The 24,254-nt window shown below is 38.4% G+C and overlaps 1 protein-coding gene across 4 annotated transcripts in view; it reads left to right on the top strand.

Moving 5' to 3' along the window:
• Positions 1-24,254, top strand: part of Pkhd1 (PKHD1 ciliary IPT domain containing fibrocystin/polyductin) — a 466,475-nt gene that overhangs the window by 330,923 nt on the left and 111,298 nt on the right. For all 4 annotated transcript variants that reach the window (XM_028868108.2, XM_037199703.1, XM_037199704.1 and 1 more), the window contains 5 exons: positions 7,158-7,312; positions 9,846-9,998; positions 15,845-16,720; positions 17,739-17,907; positions 18,970-19,127. In XM_028868108.2, coding sequence (XP_028723941.2) covers positions 7,158-7,312; positions 9,846-9,998; positions 15,845-16,720; positions 17,739-17,907; positions 18,970-19,127 — 1,511 coding nt within the window. The remainder of the gene's footprint in view (positions 1-7,157; positions 7,313-9,845; positions 9,999-15,844; positions 16,721-17,738; positions 17,908-18,969; positions 19,128-24,254) is intronic.

Here is a 24,254-nt window from a genome sequence, read left to right on the forward strand (position 1 = left end):
AGAGAGAGAGAGAGAGAGAGAGAGAGAGAGAGAGAGAGAGAGAGAGATGTGTTGGAGACAGAAGCAGCACTGTATGCTGATGGACTCAATAGCTGATGAGAGGAGGCATCTAAGAGCATGCTAACCCTTGTTCCTAAGCAACTCTGTGGGAAAGGTATCACTGAGTCCTGGAAAGCAGAGAGAAGGGCAGGTTTGTGGAGAACCTTCTGCATTCTTTTGTTTGTTTTCTAGTTAATCATTTCTTGTCCTTTTAAAGGAAAACAAAAACTATACAAGGCTTTATCATGTCTGTTTTATTATCTTGCTTTTCAAATGCTTAATTGTTTTTAACTGACAAGTGAAACTATGAATGTTTAGCATGTTTGGAATTCTGTTTTGAAACCTGTATGTCATGGAATGACTAAACAGAGTAAACCAGCATATACAGTACTTTACATGCTTATTTATTTGTTTATTTTGTGTTGAGCAACAAGTGAAGTCTGTGTTCTCAGCAGTTTTCAAATAAGATGTTATCCACAATCAGCTTGACCTATGTGAGTCTCCTAAATGTTTTCTCCTCCTCTTAGATCGACACTTTAGATTTAATACATACATGAGGTCAGCCAGTGTGTTTCTCATTCTTCCACTTACTGCACTTACCATAATGTTCATCTACGCTGTTCAAATGGCAGACTGTCCTTCCATTTGAAGGCTGGATCATGTTCCATCGTGCGCATGTACCACATTTCTTTTTTCTTTCTTAGTGGACAGACTCCTGATAGTTTCCCTGTCATGCCCGTGGTAGATAGTGCAGTTAGTGAACATGGAGGTGAAATTCTTTGGCACAATGGTTTCAAATTCTTTTCCTAGGTACTCTATGGTAGGATTTCTATGATAGTTCATTGTTTTAATTTCTAAGATTCTGCCATCCTTTTTCATATATATATATATATATATCATATATAGCATCATATATTTTATATGTAGATATATGCATATGTACAAGTGCACATACCTATTCATGTTTGAGCATAGGGGCCAGAAGTGGATGTTAGAGGTCCTCCTCTGTCACTCTCCACCTGTTCCTTTGAGTCAGTGCTCTGGAGTATCCAGAAGCCATGAAGTCCCAGCAATACTCCTGTCTCAACCTCCCTTGGAGCTGGAGGCCACAGGTGTGCATAAGACACCTGCATATCAACTGGGGTCTGGATTCTGTTTTTAATGGCAGAGTCATATATCTAACCCCTCCATCCTGTTTTCTATAATAGCTACACTAATTTAAGTTTCTACCAGCCGTGCACAACGCCCCCCTCTTCCTTCTTATCCTTGTGTCACTTATTATCTTGCATCTTTTTTTTATGACAGCTGATTTAGCAGGCTTGAATTGTTCCAAATGGTTTGTGGATACAGTCTGTTATCTACAAGGAAATCACAAATAACCATTTATGACTTTGCCCTGTCCTCAGGACCTAGACCTTTAATTTGAACACTGCCACTGATAATATCTGCTCTGTTGGTTCCTGTATCACATTAGTGATGTGCTTTTGAGATATCATGTGTTTGGAATATCTCTGTTTCCTCTCCTCTAAGCAGTGCACACGAGGCTTTCTATGGCACCTTTGGTACTTCAATTTTAGACAATCAAATAAGGGTTTAAGTTGGTCTGTATATCATTACATACCATCCTACTTATCTTTGGAGATTCAACCATTATCTCTTAATTTAGCATACAATTCCTTCATCAGCAAAACCACTGTAGCATGATTTTATGGTTTGAAATTTTAGGGAATCATAAAGCATATGGCTATCCTTTCTTTGTAAGAATTCTTGAAATAATTTAAGATATAATAAGTTGTATAAATATTAATGTTTCTATATACCTTTGGCTTGATATTCCCGCATGATAACATCATGTATAGCCACAAAACATTGGTGTGGCTCTTAATGCATGGTGAGGGTAAGTTATTTAAACTGCATGAACTCTGTTCATGTATATAGGTTCTGGAGAGAGGAAATAGTATTTGGTATAATCTGTAGCATCTAAGAAAAGCACAGCACAGGCATCTAATTCATATCTGCTTGTGTCTTTTCTACAGATTAGAACATGCCAGCTTAACTGTATATTTTCTAGTACATTAGCATTTCTGCCTCAAGTTAAATTTTAATAACTTTTTACATATTATTCAAAATGTATTATAACCGTAATGGTATTTATGTATCAGAACATAGAGTCAGTGGCTCTTTTCCCACTTACTAGCAATTAGCGATCCTATATACAGTTTCTTCTAAAAAGAGTTCTTTAGATCTGATGAAGCACTATGCTCTAACCTCAAATGGACAACTCTTCCATGGATGTCAAAGTCTTCACTTTAGGAATAAGGAGGAAAAAGAACTCTGCAGTGAGAAGGCTTCAACCATGAGATTGGCTTATGATTTACTAAATATATAACTTTGGTAAATTACCCTCTTGAGTCATAGTTTCTTTTTCTGTAATTATGAGAGTAATAGTGCCTAGCTAATAAAATAATTATACAAATTAAATGAATTAATGAATGTGAATTTTTTTTGTTCAGTTTCTGGCATAAAGTCAGCCCCAAGACAGGGACACTGATAGGCAGTCAAGCTTCTGTTAGAGGAGTTAAGAACACTCCTTGATTCAGTTTGGATTGGGGCTAAGCCAGCCTCTCCCTTCTGTCGCTATACATTTTGTGCTTCTCTATTTTGACCTCATCTTTCTACTGAGGAACAGTTTCTCCCACTGCTGTAGACTATGTCTGATCTCAGAGCCACTGAGCTTTATCTAGCTTCACAATCCAAGAGGATATTACTCTCCCCTTATGTTCATTCACTGTCTAGGGGAAAAATTTGCACAAGCCTAAGGAGAGGCTCTCAAGAGAACAACTAAAGTCGTATGGTAGAGGGAAGAATAGAGTTTCAGAAGGTGAAAGAGTTTCCTGGATGAGGGAGAAAGGAGGCCTGAGAGGTAAATAATCTACCGGAGTTGTGATTATTGCCTATAGCATTTACACTTCATTATGGAGTGGAGTTTCTTCAGAACTCAACACCCAATACATCTAAAAATTATCATTGCATTTCAGTGGCATTGATGAAAAAGTGTTAATATTGGAATTAGCAAAGCAAGTGTTAGCATTTGTAGAGTTTCAAAGTCTGTGACTACTCCTATTTCTTGAGGGAACTAATATTGTATACTTTGAGACTGGTCAAACACAGACATTTTCATTATGACTCTCCATCAATGTCTAGATTTATTCATTGAAATTATAGGTGTAGACATATAAATGTTTTATTCATAGTTGTAAAATCTGTTAAATGACATTTATAAAATTTGTTCTTTATAACCTGATCGGTGTCCTATGGATGGACAAGCATTATATTTTCCCAAAACAGGGTCAAATATTAATGTCAAAATAAAGGAAATGGTGCTGATTTTTTTAGAAAATATATTACCTTTCAGGAGCCTTCCATTGTTATATTTTAAATTTTATTTTTTTCACATGGTTCTCACTTGACACCAGTTGATTGGTGGATTGTTTTAAGAATGTTTTTCTCAGAAAACAGTAAAGTTTGAACTCTTCTCTATAACATGACTCTCATTAGTGTTATACAAAAGCCTAGAATGCAGTTAAGACTTCTTATTCCCATAGTCATTAAATTATGTCTTTTCAATGATTCTAAGTTGGCGACAGTGGTGGAAAACTGGAAGTGAAAGAGTGGATACTGAAATCCTAGGAACACTGACTCTTAGCCAGCTGTACTAACTAGGTTTCCGATGCTGTCACCACAGACTTCTCTGTGGTACCTACTGTTAATGGTGCAGATGCAGACATAGGAGTCTCCAGTTTTTTGAGTACAAAGGAGAAATACATCTCTGTGAGGCTGTAACATTTCAAGAAGTCTTAATAGAAACAGTGAGGTTAATCTCACTCATTTTTACCATAAAATAATGTTTGAACTAACAAATTACACAATGTTCATGGTTCCATTAAGCAGCAACCAATACTATCAAAGTAGATAAGGGCAGGATACAAGTCTGAGGCCTAAAATTTGTTATGTCAAAAGTTCGGTGATGAAGGGTTGGGTCCTCCTCGAGAAGGCCTCTCAAAGCACAGTGCCTAAATGAGTCAGTACCTTTGAGAATGAATGGGCTTCAGGAGAGTAAGCAGACCCATTTGGCCAGAGTAGAGGGCTCAGGAAAGACAATTTGTGAAGGACTCATCTTTCCTCCTAGGTTACCTTTGGGTTCACTTGACATTGTGTGTTCTGTGCATTTTGATAAATGTGTGAAGGTGTCTGTTTACCTTTCTTCATTGCTCTAATGCCATCATATGCTACATTTGAGATAAGGTGTATATCAGTTATAAGAAACTGTATAAAATATTATGGTCACTTATTATCTGAAGAACTTCATTCAAAAATATAAATACTAATGAGAAGGTTATCTGAGTAATCTAGACCATGATTAGATGACCGTATACTTCTGTTCTATTACTAGTTGCCTGTCCTGTGGCTTTGTACTCACAGTTGTTTTTCTTACCCCTCCTCTTCTGAGCCTCACCCCTTATCTTGTCTCTTTCCTTCCCTTCTGTTCCTTCCTTCATCCTTTTCTCCCCTTTCCTTTTTTTGTGGTATTAAAATAAAGCCCCAGACCTTAGTAGACACTGCTACTGTGCTACATCTGAAGCTGTTATTTTCTTTCAAATATTTTTTAGTATAGCATGCTATCCATTAAGTAAGAAAATACATTCCTAAGTGGAAAAAAAACTAATACAGTGTGGTGATATTTTATTTGGGCTGAAATGTAATTTTATTTGTATGTTAATAAGTAAAGTTTACCTGGAGATCAGAGGTCATAGTGAGCCATAAACAGAATTCAGGCAGTGGTAGCACATGCCCTTAATCCCATCATGTGGCAGGCAGAGTCTCTGTGTTGTCAAGAACACAGCCAAGCATGGTGACAAGAGCCTTTAATCCCAGTACCAACCATAGAGACCTGGAGGTCTGTATAGACAGGCAGTGATGAGGAAGTGATGTGGCTGGGCTTAGAGCCAATGAGAAGGCAGAACAGGAAGGCAATGAAAGCGCAGGTTAGACAGGAAGAACCTCTCTTGGGAAGCAACTGTGGTGAGGTGGTAAGCTAAGGTTAGTCAGTGGCTCTTTGCCATTTCTCTGATCTCTTCGGCTATTACTCCTGTATTTGGCTCTGTATTTATCATTTAATAAGACTGTTTAGAAATTCGACTACAATATAGCACCTATATAGGTTAATGTTTTAATAGATATTCTTTTTGTCTTCCATTTTATGTGTATTATTTTTGCTTTAAAATGAGACATATTATTTTATAATTTCTTTTAAAAAGCAATGCATTAGGAAGAAAATTCTTTGCAATTCACTTACGCCCAACAATGTACTTTTAGGTGACTATATGGTATTCCATTCATTATTTCTTCCATAGCTTTGTTATTATTTCAGGGGTTGCAATGATGTAACTGAAATATTTAGATACTGCTTTTTTAAATTATTAATTAACAGACAGGGAAGAATCTATTGGTGATGGTAAAGTGATGCTCTTTAGTAAAAATATCTCTGGACTGGATCAGGAATATTCCATTCATCCAACCTAATCTTTGGCTCCATTTGATTATCTACCCTTGAGTTACTATTTAATCTTTTTGTGTCAAAGATGGTTCCCTACTTTATAGTTTTCTTCCTTCCTTCCCTCCTTCCCCCTTCCTTCCTTCCTTCCTTTCTTTCTTCCTTCTCTTCTCTATTCCTCTGTCCTTTCCTCCCTCCCTCCCTTCTTTTTTCTTTCTTTCCTTCCTTCTTTACCTCCCTCTTTCTTTTATTTTTATTTTGAGACATATTCTTATGTATCCCAGACTGGCCTCAAACTCTCTATGTAGCTGAGAATGATTCTGAACTTTAGATTATCCCGACTCTGCCTCCCAAGTGCTAGGATTATAGGTGTGCACCAACAAACCAAGCTTATAGGGCGCTGGGTATTAAACCCATGGCTTCATGCACAGCAGGAAAATACTTTCCTCCAAACTGAGCCACAAGTCCAGCCCCCCCATTTTACCTTTAAAAATAGCATTTGTTCAATTGTTCTGCACCTGAATCTTCTATGACATCATAGCCAACCAAGGGCACAGCTGAGACTTTATGAGGATCTATAATCACTGTTAGTTATTAGTGGCACTGTCAATACATGCTGCACAACTGATGTGTTGTCCAGCCCCATTGCCTAGATGAACATTTGTATGTGATACAGAATTGGTGTCACTGTTTGCTAAGTTAGGGACATTGACTAAAGTGACAACTAAATTGGTACTAGGTGAAAGGCCACAGAATAAACTTGCAGTTTTGAAATAAGCAAGGAAGGTGAACGGAAAGAAAAACAGTCATATTCACAAAGAAAAAGGTACACAGCAATGACAGATTGAAGAGAAAATTAATTCAATGTGAGTCTAAGAAAATGTACAAAGCTCCCATTGATTCACAGAGAGATAAAAGCACAAGGCTTGGAATAGCACACTGCAGTAATACACACCCACTATTCTCCGTAATACAGTCTGCATGTCAGGGTGAGATGGGAACATTTGACTTCATCATTGAAGACCCAAAGCTGGAAAAACTAAACAGCTTTTTGAGGTTGCACAGATGCTACTAGAATTCTAAAGACTCATAGCTGTATCTGTCTGACAGGCTTTCTGTATACATTCCCACCCCCAAAAAAGCTAATACATCTTCAGAAGACATGAAAAGAGATCTCCTTGGGAATATCTTTATTACTCAAGTTATTTAGCAGTCAAGAAGGGAAATGGCTCTTAGCCAAGGCACATGAAGATATGATGACTAGACTTTGACATGTTACTGGGAGTACAAGAATGAACCACCACATTTGACATTTTAAAAATGGTTCTAGGGCCCGAATTAAGGTCTTCATGCTATCAAAGCAAGGACTTCATGAACTAAGTATTTCTTCCATGTACAGCAGTCAATGTTTAACAAAAGCTTTTTTCTTATGTATTGTTTTACTCCCTCTTTGAGTTTGCATAGTGAGACAGGCTTGTTTTTGTGGGTTTTACTTTCTTTTGAGTTACTTGATGACCTCTGTGGTTTTATTAGTATATCTGATGCCCACTTTCTGAGTTTACAGAATCATAGTAGATGATGAAGTGGATTGGCAGCCCCATGACAAAGTCATCCTCAGCTCTTCTTCTTATGAGCCTCATGAGGCAGAGGTCCTCACCATAAAGGAAGTCAAGGGCCATCACATCAGGATCTATGAACGTCTTAGACACCGGCACATTGGTAAGTGCTTTACTTTGTTGGTTAGTTAAAGGAAATGGATGGGCCCTGAAGGACCTACTTGGCAGCCTGTCCAGGTGTACTGCACTTGCTTGACATTAAGAGTGGAAAGAGGCTGCCTAATTGCTGCCCTGTACTTGTCTTAGAAACTTTCCTCAATTTTTCTTCCCCTGCCCACCTCTCCTTTCCTCTCTTCCCCACTTCTTCCTTCTTTCCACCTTTTAATATTTTTGTTTGTTTGAGACAGGGTCTGACTAAGCAGTCCAAGCTTGCAACTCAAACTTATTCTCCTATGTCAGTACTTCAGTGCTGAGATTGTAGACATACATGCCCCATGTCTTCATGCCTGGCTTATGGTTAATTATGGTATTGTATTCCCCCAAATATTGTGCATGCTAATAAACTTATTTGGGGTCAGAGACAGAGCAGCGACAATATTAAACATAAAGGATAGGCAGTGGTGGCACACGCCTTTAATCCTAGCATTCCAGAGGCAGAAATCCATGTGTTCAAGGATACAGACAGGCATGGTGACTCACCATGCCTTTAATTCCAGAAAGCAAGCCTTTAATCCCAGGGAGTGGTGGTAGAAAGTAGAAAGGTATATAAGGTGTGGGGACTAGAAACTAGCAACATTTGGCTGGTTAAGCATTTGGCCTCATTAAGCATTCAGCTGAGACCCATTCTGGATGAAGACTCAGAGGCCTCCAGTCTGAGGAGACAAGACCATCTGAGGATCTGGTAAGGTGAGATAGCTGTGGCTTGTTCTGGCTCTCTGATCTTCCTGTGTTCACCCCAATAACTGGACTCAGGTTTGATTTTATTAATAAGACCTTCTAAGATTCCTGCTAAGGTTAATTTTTATTTTATTTATTTATGTATTGAGACAGGGTATCATTATATAGTCCTGGCTGTCTTAGAACTTGCTATGTGGACCAGGCTGGCCTTAAGCTCAAGAGATCCACCTGCCTCTGCCTCCCTGGTGCTGGGATTAAAGGTATGTACCATCAGTCTCGGTATATTGTTTATTTTCAAAATAATATTTAGTTATAACAGAATTTTATGATTCATGATGGCAAGTCTGAGAGGAGAGTTGAAAAATTTTCAAAAATCAATAGATAGTTTTTTGCCTAAGCCAGATAAAAACTTTTTGGCACTAAGCATCTAGTTCATTTCATGGCACATTGAATCCTATAGTCCCTTGGAATACAATGAATAGTATAATAACGTTATATAAAAATGTATGTTTCTTAACACAAAATATATTTTATATATTGTCTAGCAGGATTACCAAGAAAAACAAAAACAAAAGAAACAGAGAAACTCAGATATCTTCTTGTAAAAACAGGTAGTAAGTTCTGTATAAAAATAATACCCGCCGGGCGGTGGTGGCGCACGCCTTTAATCCCAGCACTCGGGAGGCAGAGGCAGGCGGATCTCTGTGAGTTCGAGGCCAGCCTGGGCTACCAAGTGAGTCCCAGGAAAGGCGCAAAGCTACACAGAGAAACCCTGTCTCGAAAAACCAAAAAAAAAAAAAAAAAAAAAAAAAAAAAGAAATAATACCCATCATAGAAAAACCACCCTCCTGTGTCATGTATGAACTAAGTTTAACTCAGGAGATTTAACTAATAAAACATGCGAAATAAGTGGGTCAGAGAACTGTTCTTTCATATGATATGTGAGAAGGGAGCATAATGTTACCCTAGACTGTCTAAAGTCATTTCTAAGTTATAGTTTCAGGGGTAATAACTCCTCCTCTGCTTTCTGTTGTTGTTGAGATGGATTTTTCTATGTGACTTTGGCTGGTCTTGAAATTCTGGGCTCTGGTCATTCTCCTGCCTCGGCTTCCGATTAGCTAGTACTATGTCCAGCTTGATTTTCTGTTTAAAAAGCATAGCATAGAAAAGATATATATATATATATATATATATATATATATATATATATATATATATATCTTTATTAACCCTGGCCAGCTAGAGCCATCTTGAAATATCAGGGAAAAAAGGCTTCTCCTTACCCCTGCTTCGGCAGATGGTCCAGGCTGTAGAAGGCAGAAGTCCATCAGGAGAGGGGATTACTGTGCTAAGCAGCATCCTCTTCTATTCTCTTCTCTGTCTAACATTGATGTTTACTCTCTACCACTGCCTCATCTGACCTGAGATTCTTTACTTCCATGATGGATGATGGAGGTATATAAACAATGTGCAGTCAAATGCCAGAACCTCACACTGATGAATGAAAGGAAGGATGTTGGGAACCCTACTAATTGGCCTGTCCTAGTACCCAGAGTTATTGATAAGAAATGAATTATTGCTTGCACATTCTCTTTGATCCCAAAGAGGAACAAGTGAACAGGTTTTTCATTTCTCAGTTGACATCTGTGGAGTGTGCCTGAGGAAAGGCTGGCTTTCAGGTTGGAAGGACTTCTAATAGGAATAGAAAATTTTATTTGTGAGGTACTGTGAGGTCCCCAGGTAGCAATTTCCATGACATCAAGTTAAAAGTTGTTTTTCTCTGACTCCTGTTTCTCTAGGAAGTGCTCACATCATGGAGGATGGTCAACACATTCCTTTGGCTGCTGAGGTTGGACTGTTGACTAGGAACATTAAAATTCAGCCTGACTCATCATGTAGAGGGAGACTCCTTGTGGGGTCCTTCAGGAAGTCTAGCAGAGAAGAGTTTTCTGGTAAGTGAAATGAAATTTTCATTTATTAAGCATTACTGTTCAGCTACTAAGTAATTCTGAACCACTCACTTGGGACACTCAGAAACTTCAGCTGTGAGAATTTTCACTTTTGATGCAAAAATGATCCAATTAGGTGGCTTCTTTGTGCTCCAGGAAGCTATGAGTTTTCAGCCCCAATCTTTGCTAAATTAGTAGTGTGAAGTTTAATAATATACTGGAGATCAGTGCATATGTATGCACCTTTTAACCTCAAAGAAAATACCTTCAGCACATCTGAATTTTCATCTGCTTTGAAAATGATACATGACTCAATAACTATTTGAATTTTATCACTTTCCTAGTTTTCTCTTACATTTTCCCAGTAGTATGCAACATCTAATGTTAGACATGAGTCATGCTACCAATTAGTGACTGGAATTTAAATACAAATATTTCCCATATTTTAAAGTGGTTTAAAATCAATTCATTCTTTTTAAAAGACCAGTGGAATCTTTTTCTTTGAAATGCATGCTTCAGCTCTTTTAGGATCTTGCAAGATTGTTTGATTTATTAAATATATATTCTGGCTATAGTCTTACAAAGCTCTTCTTTACCAAATAGTTTGGAAAATCTTGTCAGAATAGCTCCATCTTTGAAAGCCACTGCATGTCTATCCTTAAGGTTCTGAGTTTATTTATAAAATTATTTTCTTTGATTCTTAGAAATTTTCTTTAATAGTTCTTGGAACACACATCAACTGCTGATTAATTCTATTTTCTTTTACCTAAAAATATTAGTTTTTCTTCTACTACTCCTTAAAGGATGTTGGTTTGTTTGTTTTTTTTTTTGAAAATATTTGTTATTAGAAAATGTCTGGATAAATCTAAAAATGATTCTTTTAAGCTTAAAATCATTTTTTTTTCCTGTGAGATTTTTCATTCTGCAAGATAAAATGAGGCTGCAACACAAGTGATGGACACAATGTAAAGGACAGGAAACAGAGGAAAGTCCTCACATAGTTGGAAATTTCCTCACTTTATGTAGAGGGCATCACTTTTACTCTAAGATGGAAGTTATAGATGTCTATTATTCATTTGCACACCTCTTAATCCTAATTTTAGAAGTTTCTCCTTGAGGTGAATAGTTAACATAGAAACACTCAACTGTGTAGGGTAAGTGTCTGCGAAGTGTTCAGCAAAAAGTGGTACATCTTTATTCTTATTTTTATTTTTAATTTTCTGGTTTTTTGAGATAGGGTTTCTCTGTGTAGCTTTGCGCCTTTCCTTGAACTCACTTGGTAGCCCAGGCTGGCCTCAAACTCACAGAGATCTGCCTGGCTCTGCCTCCCAAGTGATGGGATTAAAGGTGTGTGCCACCACCGCCCGGCAAAAAGTGGTACATCAATATCACCCCGTCTTAGGGTTTCTATTGCTGTGAAGAGACACCATGACCACAACAACTCTTAAAAAGGAAAACATTTAATTGTAGTGACTTTCTTATAGTTCAGAGTTTCAGTCTATTATCATCATGGTGGAACATGGTGACATGCAGGCAGACATGGTGCTGCAGAAGTAGCTGAGAGTTCTACATCTTTCAAGCAACAAGAAGTGAACTGTCTTACTAGGTGTGGCTTGAGAATACATGAGACCTCCAAACCTGCCTTCACAGTAAAACACTTCCTCCAACAAGACCACACCTACTCCAAAAAGGCCATATCTTCTATTAGTGCCACTCCCTCTGGGGGTCATTATTTTCTTTCAAACCACCACAAACCCCAATCACTCCATTGCTCAGGGACCATTGCACAGAAAGGAGTGGAAAGACTGTAAGGGTCGGAGGTTGGGGAAGGCAAGACCAAAACTGTCTTTAAAACATGGCAAGACTACCACACTCAATAACTCCCAGCAGCTGTGGTTGCCTATAGAAGACCTACACAAGATCAAGTCAGTCACTGTTGCAGTGTGAGCCTCTTCTTCCTGGCTGAGCAGCCATTGACAAATGATGGTTTCTTGGGAAGAGAGAGTCTCTGTTCTTTAGTGGTGTGCCTGGTAGGTTGAACACGTTCCAGTGTATGGCCCCTCACCCAAAAGTATATGAGTAGTACTAGTTTGACTTATTGGGTTCAAAACACACAATGTGTTTAATAAATATTGTATATATTTATGATATTATCAAAGATTTAATACAATATTATCTTACCTATACTTTTAAAGACAAGAAAGTCACCCTGCACTTGCATATAATAAATGCTCAGAGAAGACCTGAAAAAAGTGTTCTAACCTATTATAATCAGCGTAGGATGATTCATGGAATCATCCATTCATTATTTTGGTATATTCAGATCTTAAATCAGAAGTTTACAATTTCTAGTGAATAGAAAATCACTTTACAAAAGCTCTGTCTTTCTCTGTTCTTGCTAAAGGTGAGTTTGCCCATTAGGGTGAAAATTGTCAATATCTGGTGGAATTCATTGGGTGGATTTTCTGGTACTTAATGAATAGTTGCCAAATGCACAGGACAGCAACATACAAAAAAGGAATGTCTGGCTCAAGGTAACATGAGGTTAAAGTTGGACAATCTTACTCTAGAAGACATGGACAAAAGCTGGACTGTGGTCTTGTAGAAATGATTGTAAAGTTGGGCCATCATAAGGGGAGAGCATCATAGAGACCCAGCTAATGAAAACCAGCTCACTGGAATAGGACAGAAGACCAAGTCTTACAGTTGAGCTCAAAGCCTGAGTCAGCATCAAGTGTGACATAATCCTAAGCCTCTGTAGTTGCTAACCTATAACTTTTAAAATAACCTCCCAGGAAAGGAAAGAGAACCCACATTAAATGCTTCTGTGGGCTGGAACTGTTCTGGTTTTTCCAAAGTGGATTTTTTTCTCTTAATGACCCCTTTCTGTCCAGAATACAATCCATGTTCTCATACTATATTAAGAATCCTTGCTTTTAAAATTAACCTATGCCATTGTAGAATAGGGGTGGAGGAAAGATTGTAATAACTAGTGGATCAGAGGGTTGGCTGTGAGACTGCCTAAACATGAACTTAACAGGGATGGCAGTAATAAACCTGCCAAAGTGAACCAAGAGAGGACCATGGGGCCTTAGCCCTACACAAAGAACTACAGGCAACCAAGACATTCTAAAAGCGGGAGAAATAACCTTCCCCAGGGAAGAGCACACTAACTGGTTGTCCAAGGCCCATGGTCAGCCCTGGGAATATACATATGAGTAACAATACATTGACTGAGAAGGTTATATTTAGGAAAAAAGATTGCATAGGAATTTAAAAGAGAGAAAGGAGGGATAGCTAGGGAGGGTTAGAGGGAAGAAAGGGAAGGGGAAATAATGTAACTATATTGTAATATAAAAATAAAAGAAATAATTAAAAGAAAACTAACCTGCATGAGAGTGTAGATAAAGTGGGATGTGCAGGTATATATCATGGATGCTGCAGAATGGTGATAAGGATGAAAACAAGTTAGGGCTGTCTCTACTGGTTATTGGGCATGGACGGCAATGCTTTTTCCCCCCTGATGACATCTAGCTTGAAAACTTTAAGATTATAATTCAGAAGGAAAGGTTGGAAAGCACTTACTAGCAAAAATTGAATCTGAATTCTTTAAGTGCTCAAGATATTGTAGGAATTTACTATTTATTATTGATTTTCATTCATTGCTTCAATGTACACGCAAATGAAATGATGTTGAACAGTGTGAAACTGTGAATTGCAACCACACAGAAATAAGATCTTTACATTTTGCTCACAAGATATGTTAATGAGATCCTAAAACAATCATGTATATAGGAAATAGGCTGTTTACATGTGAACTTATTTTCATTTGGTGTTGTTCATTTTGAAGTTCTATGAACAGGGCAGGTATAACATACCTTCAGCTGTGTGTTGCTGGCAAAGGATATCAAGAGACATCTAGCATTTTAATATTTCTTGCTAAAATCCCTTCCTTGGGGAGGTGTAAACAACATCTACCCTCTCCTCCTATTGTCTCAGTAATTGACCAAGATGCAACTACACCAAAGTTCACTCTGGAGAACTTGAGTTTATTAGGCTTACTTAAAGAAAAATGGGCAAGAGATATGGGCAGGAGGATAGGTGGCCAGTAAGGATGATGGTTTTTCATGTCTGTGTAGATAGATACCTTCTGTCACCCCTCTCCCCCAGTACCCTCCAGCTCCTTCCCAAAGACCATATGCAATTAGGCAAAATTGCATATAACTTGTTAGGAGGAGTGGCTGGATACTCAGGTAAGGGTCCTATGACTCCCCTCGGGTTTCCTCTTTCTGTGATAAGAGGTCAACAGACCTAGTGGTGATGACCTTTGTTAGTGGGACCAGCAGAACTCTTGAAGATGATGGCAGTTTGGCTCAGAGGTGAGTCCTATACAACAATGTTTAACACTATTTCTATACCATCTACCAGAAGCTTCTCAATTATTGCCGACAAGAGGATTAATTATTGGAGTTATTTTATCCAGTTTTATCTAGGAGAAACAAATAGTTTTTCATTTTCTCCTTCTTACAAGGATTGACTTTTTCACAGCAACTGATGTGTGAGGGTTTGAGTTTCCTATCTCTGAAAAGGCAGTGGAGAATTGAAGGTATTAGGCTGGTCTTTGAGCTTTAAGTAAAACATAGTAACATTGAAATGTCACACACCTAGCTTCCTCTTGGTTTATCAAAGAAGTGACTTCATGGTTTACTTTGGTTATTGCCTCAAAAAAACAAAACAAAATGTCTTAAATTCCAGCAACAACAATTAAGAAACAAAAAGAGAAAGAAATAGAGGAGGGAGGGAGGAAAGGACAAAAGAGAGGAAGGAGGGACAAAGTTGTCAAATCATAACCTTCCTAGCAAAGGATATGTGACTAGTGACTGGCAGACAGTTGTTGCCTGGTTACCTGACTCAGTGTGACATTGCTTCACACATAGTGTTGAATCTTTCACTCTTGCTGTGTGTGTACTTGCAATGAGGTTCATGGTACTTAACCATATGTCCAGGTCGAAGTCTTAGTTTGTCAAGCATTTCATTTCTCAGTATCCTTATCAGCAAAATGAGGATAATAATTGAACCTAACTCATATGATCTTTGTGATAAAATTTTGTGTGTGTGTGTATGTGTGTGTGTGTGTTTCAGAAGAGCTTAGCACAGTGAACAGTGTTATATTGGACTTAGATTGTTATGGTTATTTTATTTCATTATTAATTAATTACATATAATCATATAGTATGTATTCTTACCAGAAGTATATACACTGTTATTAATTCTCAAATTTAATGTGTAGGCTGAATTCTGTATCATTTTAACTATATATTTTTAAGGCAGTACAGCTAGATGTGTGGTATCCAATTGCAATAGTAGCACTTGGGAGAGAAAGGCAGGAGGGTTGTCAGGTTGAAGCCATCTTGGGCTATATAGTACTTTCCAGCCCATCCTGAGTTTCGTATTCAAACTCTGTCTCCAAAAAAATAAAATAAGCTGGGGGTGGTTGCTCAGGTCTATAATCTAAACTACTCAGGAAGCTGAGGCAGGAGGATTACAAGTTATAGGCCTGACTGGACAATTTAATAAGACTATGCCAAAAATAAAATCTATGCTAGATATATAGCTGGTGGTAGAATACTGGCCTAGTAGGCTTAGGGCTAATAAAATGACAACATTCAAAATAGCTTGGTCTCTTCAGTGAGATTGCATAATTGCTAGTTTTCATCAAAGATGTAGGAAATCTCATGGTTATAAAAAATAAAGTGGGAAATATAGTGTGGCTAAGATTAAAATATAGAAAAGGTATTTTGTGGGAAACAAGAAAGAACATGACCTGAATATGTACATTGTCTTTGTAGGTGTTCTTCAACTTCTAAATGTAGAAATTCAGAACTTGGGGTCACCACTGTATTCATCCATTGAATTCACTGGTGTGTCAGCTGGATCCTGGGTAATATCTTCTACTATACATCAAAGCTGCGGTGTGGGCATCCGTGCATCTGCCAGTCATGGGATGGTTTTAAATGACAATGTAGTGTTTGGCACAAGTGGCCATGGCATTGATCTGGAGGGTCAGAACTATTCTCTCACTAACAACCTTGTCGTCCTGACGATGCAGTCAGCAAGGTCATCTCCTTGGGTGGCAGGAATCAAAGTGGACTATGCGAAGGATATCATTCTCCGTGGCAATGTGGTGGCAGGGTCAGAAAGACTTGGCTTTCACATATGTGGCCATAGGTGCTCTTCTGAAGCACTTTGGTCTGACAATGTGGTCCATTCAAGCCTTCATGGCCTTCACCTCTACAAGAAACGTGTACCCAACAACTGTACTGGTGTCTCTGGATTCCTGGCTTTTAAGAACTTTGACTATGGTGCCATGGTGCAGACGGAGAATAGTGTGGACCTGCAGAATATCACTCTGGTAGACAATACTATTGGCCTTTTGGCAGTCGGGTATGTATTTTCGGCTCCACCAGGCTCCATCAGAGCTGTGCAGATTGTGCTTAGGAATTCAATCATTGTGGCCACCAGCTCCACTTTTGACTGCATTCAAGATAGAAAGACACCTCAGTCAGCCAACTGGACATCAACAGATAGAGCACCTTCCAATCCCAGAGGAGGCCGGATTGGTATTCTGTGGCCGGTTTTCACCTCAGAACCAAATCAATGGCCACAGGAGCCGTGGCATAAAGTGAGAAGTGGCCATCCAGTTTCAGGAATTATGAAGCTTCAAGGTAGGATTCTGGACTTTATCCTAAAAATGTGTCTTCACACACCCAAGCACACAACGTTCAGAAACATTCCAGCATCAAAGGACAAGAAGGTTCAGCGTGGCCTGGTGCTCGCTTGTCTAGCTGACACCCTAATGTTGAGGAATCATGACTGTGTATTCAAGACAGTGAATGATTCCTTACAGAAATTACTGCTTTCTATTTGCTGGAGAGACTTCACTGTAACTATTTAACTCAAAGATAACTCTGGGATAGAAGGTGTTTTTCCTATTATACATTAAAGTAACTGAGACACAAAAACTGTCTGTCAGCAGGGTTTGCTTTAGAGTTTGGTGCTGTAAAGATGGCTAGGTTTAAAGTCAGCATTTGAAAACTTGGGCAGTGCATCTTGTACCAGATAGTTTTGATAATTTTGTACTCATTACCCATTGATTTGAGTGTTACATAAAATAGATAACCTTTCATCATGTTTTTAGCTTAACTTTTCCTAAGACTGTAATATATTTGAATAATTGTCTTTTAAGGTATTTTTTTATTATAAACACAAACACACACACACACACACACATACATCTGTACAGCATATAGATGAAGTACCTACAGAAGCTAGAAGAGGAGGTTAGATGTTAAAGAACCGGTGTTAAAGAAGATTGTGAGCCTCCATGTGGCTGCTAGGAATCAAGTCTGTGTCCTTTGGAAGAACAGCCAGTGCTCTAACCAACAAGCCAACTTTCTAGCTTGGAATTGCTGTCTTTTCTCTCTCTCTCTTCCTTCCTTCCTTCCTTCCTTCCTTCCTTCCTTCCTTCCTTCCTTCCTTCCTTCCTTTCTTTCTTTCCATACAATGTCCATGTATGACCCAGATATTTTGTAATTAAGATTCATGTATACTTCCTGGCGTTATTCTGGTTAGATTAAATTGGCTCCAGTAATATACATTATGAAAAGAATATTTTGTATGTAATCTGTTTGTGTTTGGTGGTGCACATGATATAATATTGTGATATATTGTTTAAAATTTCAGATGTCACATTCTCTAGTTTTGTGAAGAGTTGCTATAGTGATGACCTGGATGTCTGCATCCTGCCTAATGAGTATAGCACTGGAATCATGTACCCAATAACAGCAGAGAGAACCAGGATGTTGAGGATGAAGGACAAAAACAAGTTCTACTTCCCTCCATCACAGCCCAGGTACCCCTTTCAGTATTGACAATATACTATATTTATGAAGCAGTTTTTCAACTAAAACATTAAAAACTATAACACCATCATACAAATTGAAGTAAATCTCTATAGAAAAGGCTGGAGCCTTGATTTAGATGTCCCAGCATTTTACCCATGCCATATTCTTGCCCTTTCATATATGATTTTAAGAATTTTGCTCACAAACAAGCAGATACTGGTTACTGATTTCTCCCCTCTTGAGTCATTTTTAAAGAAGGATCAGACGTGATTTTGTGACAGTTTTATTGTTATTTTTATTGTTTTATTTCTTAGAGATATTTTTAAAATAGGTGGATTCAAATCAACTTTATTCTTTCCTCTATCATGGAGCACAAAGTTCACAGTTTCAAATGGGGATCAGGGAGCCACTGAGCAGGATGAGGGTATGGGAGGAGATTGTACCTACTGCTGGGAATTCCTAAGGTAAATGATGAAGCATAGGCCAGGTGTGACTACTACTCTTGGACACGTGATCCGAGAGTTTTATTCAAGGATCTGAAAAAAAGAATGGGTTATGCTTTCTCACACTGAAAAAAAAAAAAAAAAACTGCTTTAGGGAGAAAAGGAATAGTGTAAACAAACCACCCTACGTGGAAAGTTCACGTGTTTGACCTAACACTGGTTCCTTTTTAATGCCCCTTCCTGAGCCATTGTAGGTAGCTCAGTACAGTTAGGCACATAATTTGTATTGTGTTATTATTTGTCTTACCAGCAGGATGAAAGCTACACCTCTTGGTCTATTTGTGTCTGCACCAAAATTCCATAAACTAGATGATTTGTAATGACCAAAGATTTACTTCTTATAGTTTTGGGGTCAGTCTGGGAGTACCAGAATCAAAGCGCCTCATGACTGGTGTCAGATGGGGGCTACTGTACAGATCATCCATACCAGGTGAAGAATATTAGCCTTATATAGCAGGACTGGAAGATGGTTCGTTCCTTGACTTGCTGCAAGATTAGCACTGTCAATGCGCTATCTTTTCCTGCCTATCATGAGATGAGAGAGGTGCTTCTTCCTTTTCTCCACAGGAAAGATTTAGAAGGAACCATTTGCCTTGAATCTGACTGGGAAAGTCCAAGAAAATACCTCTTCACAGATCTGGATGGGAGAACCCTGGGTCTGCCTCCACCAGTCACTGTGTTTCCAAAGATAGAGGCAGAATGGACTGGATCATTCTTCAACACAGGTTGGTTATGTCCAACTATGATGTCTATGGCAAAGCCAGTGGGCATGTAACAAAGCTTGTGGCTCCATTGCCCCATGAAAACAAAAATATATTGGAAAGGAACCAAAGTCTAGGGCTGGAGTCTATACTGATGTGCAACCAAATCACATGTATGGCAGGGTACTTAGTCATTAAGACATATTGTGACATCACCACTGTGACCTCTGTGGATGCCTGTGTCTATGTCAAATGTACATATTATCATCACTCACCTCTGAGCACAATGTGGAGAATAATCCTCGTACATACCTTAGCCTCGTGCAGAATTCATGTCACCTTGAAATATCCCAGCCACCTATGAATCCATCTGTTGTTTTTTTTTTTCTGTTGTGACTTGGATGCTCATTCTGGAGAGGATGGTATAGAAGTTACCGTGAGATTCATCTCCCTGCTCTCCAAATGCCTCCTAAACTGTGTTGTGCTCAGAAGTTCTGCACTCTACTTTCTTTCCTTCCTCATACAACCAAAGCATCATTGCATATTGATTTTGTGGCTGGGTCCTGGAGATATTTCTGATTCTACCACCAGGGATATGATTTCCCCTTTGAACTGAATTTGCACAGGTTGTAGGAAAACCTGAAGAATTTTTCCCACTTTCTCTCTGCTTCAGTCTTTTTAGATTATTTTTCTGGTCTCCCTTCTCTTTGTTTATTACCAGTTACATTTGTTCTTTTATAATTCCTTACATTTATATAATGCATTCTAATTCCTCTCACCCCCCCACTCTTTTACTTCCTTCCCACCCCCATTATCTCCTTCCTTGCCATTTTAAGTTCTAAAGGTATGACTCACCCAGGGCAAAATGCTCAGACAATTTTCCTTATTCCAAGAGGACCAAGATCAAATTTCCACTTAATGTTACCTATGAGTTGTGATTTCTATTACTAACTCAAACCTGACCTTGAAATGTGGTAAAAAAAAAATACTCTACTGGTTCTATTAATATGTATAGGTACCTCAGATCTACATGCCCACTATTAAATTCCAATCCCTACCCCAAGCTGATGCCTATGACTTGCCTTTTGCCTTCATCAATTGAGTAAAAACATGGGGCATACTCCTTGCTCTTCCTCCTAACCCAAACTCTCACATTTCCCATCTTCCTTCTCTGCAGCCTCTGTAATGTAGACATCGTCATCACTCACCTGGAGGCAGAGTACTCTCTCTAATGATGTTTTCTCCCATTTCTGCATTCTGCACTCTATTCACCTAGTGGTTAAGACAATCACTTAAGTTTTCCAATGGCTTTTTACCCACTGAGAAGGACATCCAAACCATAAGCTTACCAGACTTGCATTTTTGGATCAGGGATGCTTTCTTCCACCACTTGTGAACACCCACTCACCCCACTTACCTTAACTGTCATAATCTTACTGTTCCTTTAGCACAGGGCCCTTGCACAGACTATTTCCTTTGCCTGGATATCTTATTAGTAGCTCTGTTAGGGATATACTTAGTATCCCTAAGTGTCTTTAGGGAAGCCATTCCTGATCCCTCATCTAACAATCATATGTGTGAGCTAGTGCTGTCACTGGTAGAGTGCTTGCTTACCATGCAAGAATCCCTGATTTCTATCCCTAGGCCAAGTGTGGACCACATAAACTGTGTATGTTGGTGCATACCAGAAAGCCAAATCTCCAAGGTCCTCAGAGTACGTTCAAGGCTAGCTTGAGATAAGCAAGCCCTTGACTCAAAAACAAACAAACAATGTGTTTATTATTTTCTAAAGCTAATGCACCTGCTTTATTGTTTTTGAGGTCCAACACCTGGCATTATATTATAAATGTAATAACTTAGTTGTTTATTTGCCATTTGACCCTTTAGAACACAGACTCAGGGAGGGCTGGGATTCTGGACTATTCACTGATATATATTTGGGAGGATGCTCAACAAATATTGCTAAACTAGCTCTATCAGTGTATGCATTATAGGCTCTTATAAAGAATATTAATGAGTCATCCTAAACTGTTCAAGAGTATATATATATATATATATATATATATATATATATATATATATATATTTCAAAGCTTTTGCTTGTTTGGTTTTATTTGTACTTTCTGTAGAGATGGGATTTTGGGATTTTGCTTTGTACCCAGGCCAGCCTGGAATTTTGCTGTGTAGTTCAAGATGGCTTCATTCTTGCTATGTAACTTATACTTGCCTTAAGCTTCCAATCCTCCTGTCTCAGTCTCCTGTGTCCTAGTATAGGCATAAATCATCACAAAAACTTGGGTATATTCTTATTTGTTTATAAATTTTTCCATCTGAGCTTTTGGTGAAGTGTAACACTTGGCATTTGGAATCATATCTACACATGATTGTTTAAGTTATTATAAAATTTCATACTTAAAAATATATTTTATACTCATCTCACATTTTTCCATATGTTAAGATCTTAGCATTGCAATTGAGTGACAATATATGGGGTCTGCAGTAGAAGTTTTAAAGTCATGTATATGCTGAGTGAATATAAAGGCTGAGGAAATATTCACTTTGATATATTGTTCACATATGTGAATCAAATGTTTCATGTTTGAATTCTAAGAACATTCTTTAGAAGATTGCTTACCATGTGGTTTAATACATTATTCAGGTATAAATATGTTCTTGCTACTGATTACGTATAAAAGCTGAGGAAGTATTCACTTTGATATATTGTTTACAGAATATAACCAGTTAATACATTTTATTCATAGTGGAATGAAATCCATAGTGTGTGTGTGTGTGTGTGTGTGTGTGTGTGTGTGTGTGTGTGTGTGTAAGAGGAAAGTGAGAATTGATATATGATTAGTAAAGATAAAAAATAAAAAGCATAGTATGATCCTTGGTGTCAGTTTTCACCTTGATAAGATCTAGTGTCATCTGAAGACAGGCCTCTGAGGGTGCCTGTGAGGGATTATCTTGATTACATTAATTGATGTGGGGAGACGCATTTTACCTGTGGGTGAGACCCTTCTTTGGGCAGAGTATCTGGGAGCAATATAAAGTGGAGAAAACACATTGAACAGATGAACAGTAGTAGGCATTCACCTCTCTCTGCTTCTTGACCAGCTGCTTCAAGCTCCTCCTTCCTTGACTTCCATGCCTCAAACTGTGGTCTCAAGTAAACCTCTGTCCCTTAGTTTGCTTCTGTCAAGGGGGTCTTACCACTGCAACTGGAAAAGCAACCAAGGAAGATATGCAGATCTAATTCCGTCTATACCTAGATTCAGTCAATGTTTTCTATAGTAAAATTTTCTATTGGTTAAAAAAAAACTTATATTACTACCACAGACATTTATATCATGGTAAAACTCTCCTCATACTTTAAAACAAGCCTATGGTAATTGTGTATCTTTTATGGACTTGAATTTTGGCCAGGGTCACATTTCTTTTTTAATTAAGAAGATGGGTAGTGGTCCACAGTGCTAGATACAAATTGAAATTTATCCTAGTAGAAAAGATAAAGGCTCAATCATAGTGCCTAATTTGGGTTGACTTAGAAATACATCCAAGACAAAGCTTAGGCTCAAACAGCCCAAGCAGCAAATTGCCAAAAACCACCAGTCGGGAAGTGAGATTAGAAAGAAGTAATGACAGTAAAGATGGGCTGTCAAACTGTCACCAAGGTGGAATTTGGAGCAGGACTCTAATGGGACTCTTGGAGACCATAAACCCAAACGATCACAACAATGCCTGGGGAGCTAATGTAAATATGTTATATCCCTGCTCACCCTTGGGTCAAGAGATGACTGGAGGAAGATAACTCTGCAGCCTGTTGGTTTTCCCTGAACACAGGTTGTATGTGCTCTTTCACATGGTCAGAAAACATTTCTCAGATTGATGTCATAAGTCTTGTCAATAGTTCCTTTTGGTGGGAGAAGATGATTGTCAATGGCATATGTTATGTCATTGTCTTACCAACAGTCACTACTATGTCAGTCGAATGCTTCATGTTTAAATTATAAGAACATTCCTTTGATGAGCTTTTAGGAGGTTGCTTACCATGTGGTGTAATACATTGTTCAGGACTAAATATCTTCTTGCTATTGGTGACTGTGCTGTTCTGTTTGCTTCTCTTCAGCTCATTGCCCTGTGTGAAACACAATTCAATGGTATATAACAAGCATTGCACACCATTTGCTATCAGAGTGTGAAAGCAAGTCTGTGTGAATGGCTGAGAGGACATGCAGGTGTATAAGACTGACAGACTCCTCATGCTCAAAAACTGCCTAAAATGCTCAATGAAGTTGTTATAGGTGCCAAGATTCTCACAGTGGAGTCTCCTGTCTACTGCTCTAGCAACAGAGTCCCTTTGCAAGGAAGACAACACATGGTAAATGTTGTCTTGACTTCAAATATATTCTTCTTGAATGCAAGACCTTTGTATTTTAAAAATTATTGTTCTTAAAACTACTTTCTACTTCCTGTCACCAAGCTAGCGTACAAGAGAAGCACAGCTTTATTCATAAGAGACTGACATGCATATGTCCCTCTGTAAGACAATAAAGGTGACACATAAAATGAAACCACTAGAACCAAGTCTCATATTTATTCCCAGTGTCACCATGCTTGACACACCCTCATGTCTTTTCTCCATTTTATTAGTAAATCTCTCCAAGTCATTTTGAGCCCACTGCCCCTAAGGTTTATTTTTAATTTGCAAAATAACAGATCTTGTTTGCATATATTAGTTCACATACAGACACACACACACAAAAAAAACCCCTCCTCACTAAATCATATATCCACAGTTAGTTCCCTGAATACTGTCAAGCACTTTGGCATCAGGAGCTAAACCCATCCGTGTGGATCACCGAGTAGGAACACTGTGCCAGTGGGCTTCACTATCTTCACAGTGCAGGGTGTGCAGCCAGGGGAAAAGTGAGCTGTTAATTTTGTTTTATACTTATCTATAAGTTTTCATTTGCTGCCAACTTTGAAAATTACATGGCAATAAGAGCAAGGCTAATCCCAAGCAGGGGATCCCCTGAGAACTACTTATACTTTATTTTAGGAAGAACTTCTGTGGTTATGGAGACATCTAATGATCCCAAAAATCCAAAATCATTCAATAAAACAAAATCTTGAAATTAATATCCCACT

Source organism: Peromyscus leucopus, chromosome 16_21 (genome assembly GCF_004664715.2).
Source record: "Peromyscus leucopus breed LL Stock chromosome 16_21, UCI_PerLeu_2.1, whole genome shotgun sequence".
In the NCBI taxonomy this organism is placed as follows: Eukaryota; Metazoa; Chordata; class Mammalia; order Rodentia; family Cricetidae; genus Peromyscus; species Peromyscus leucopus.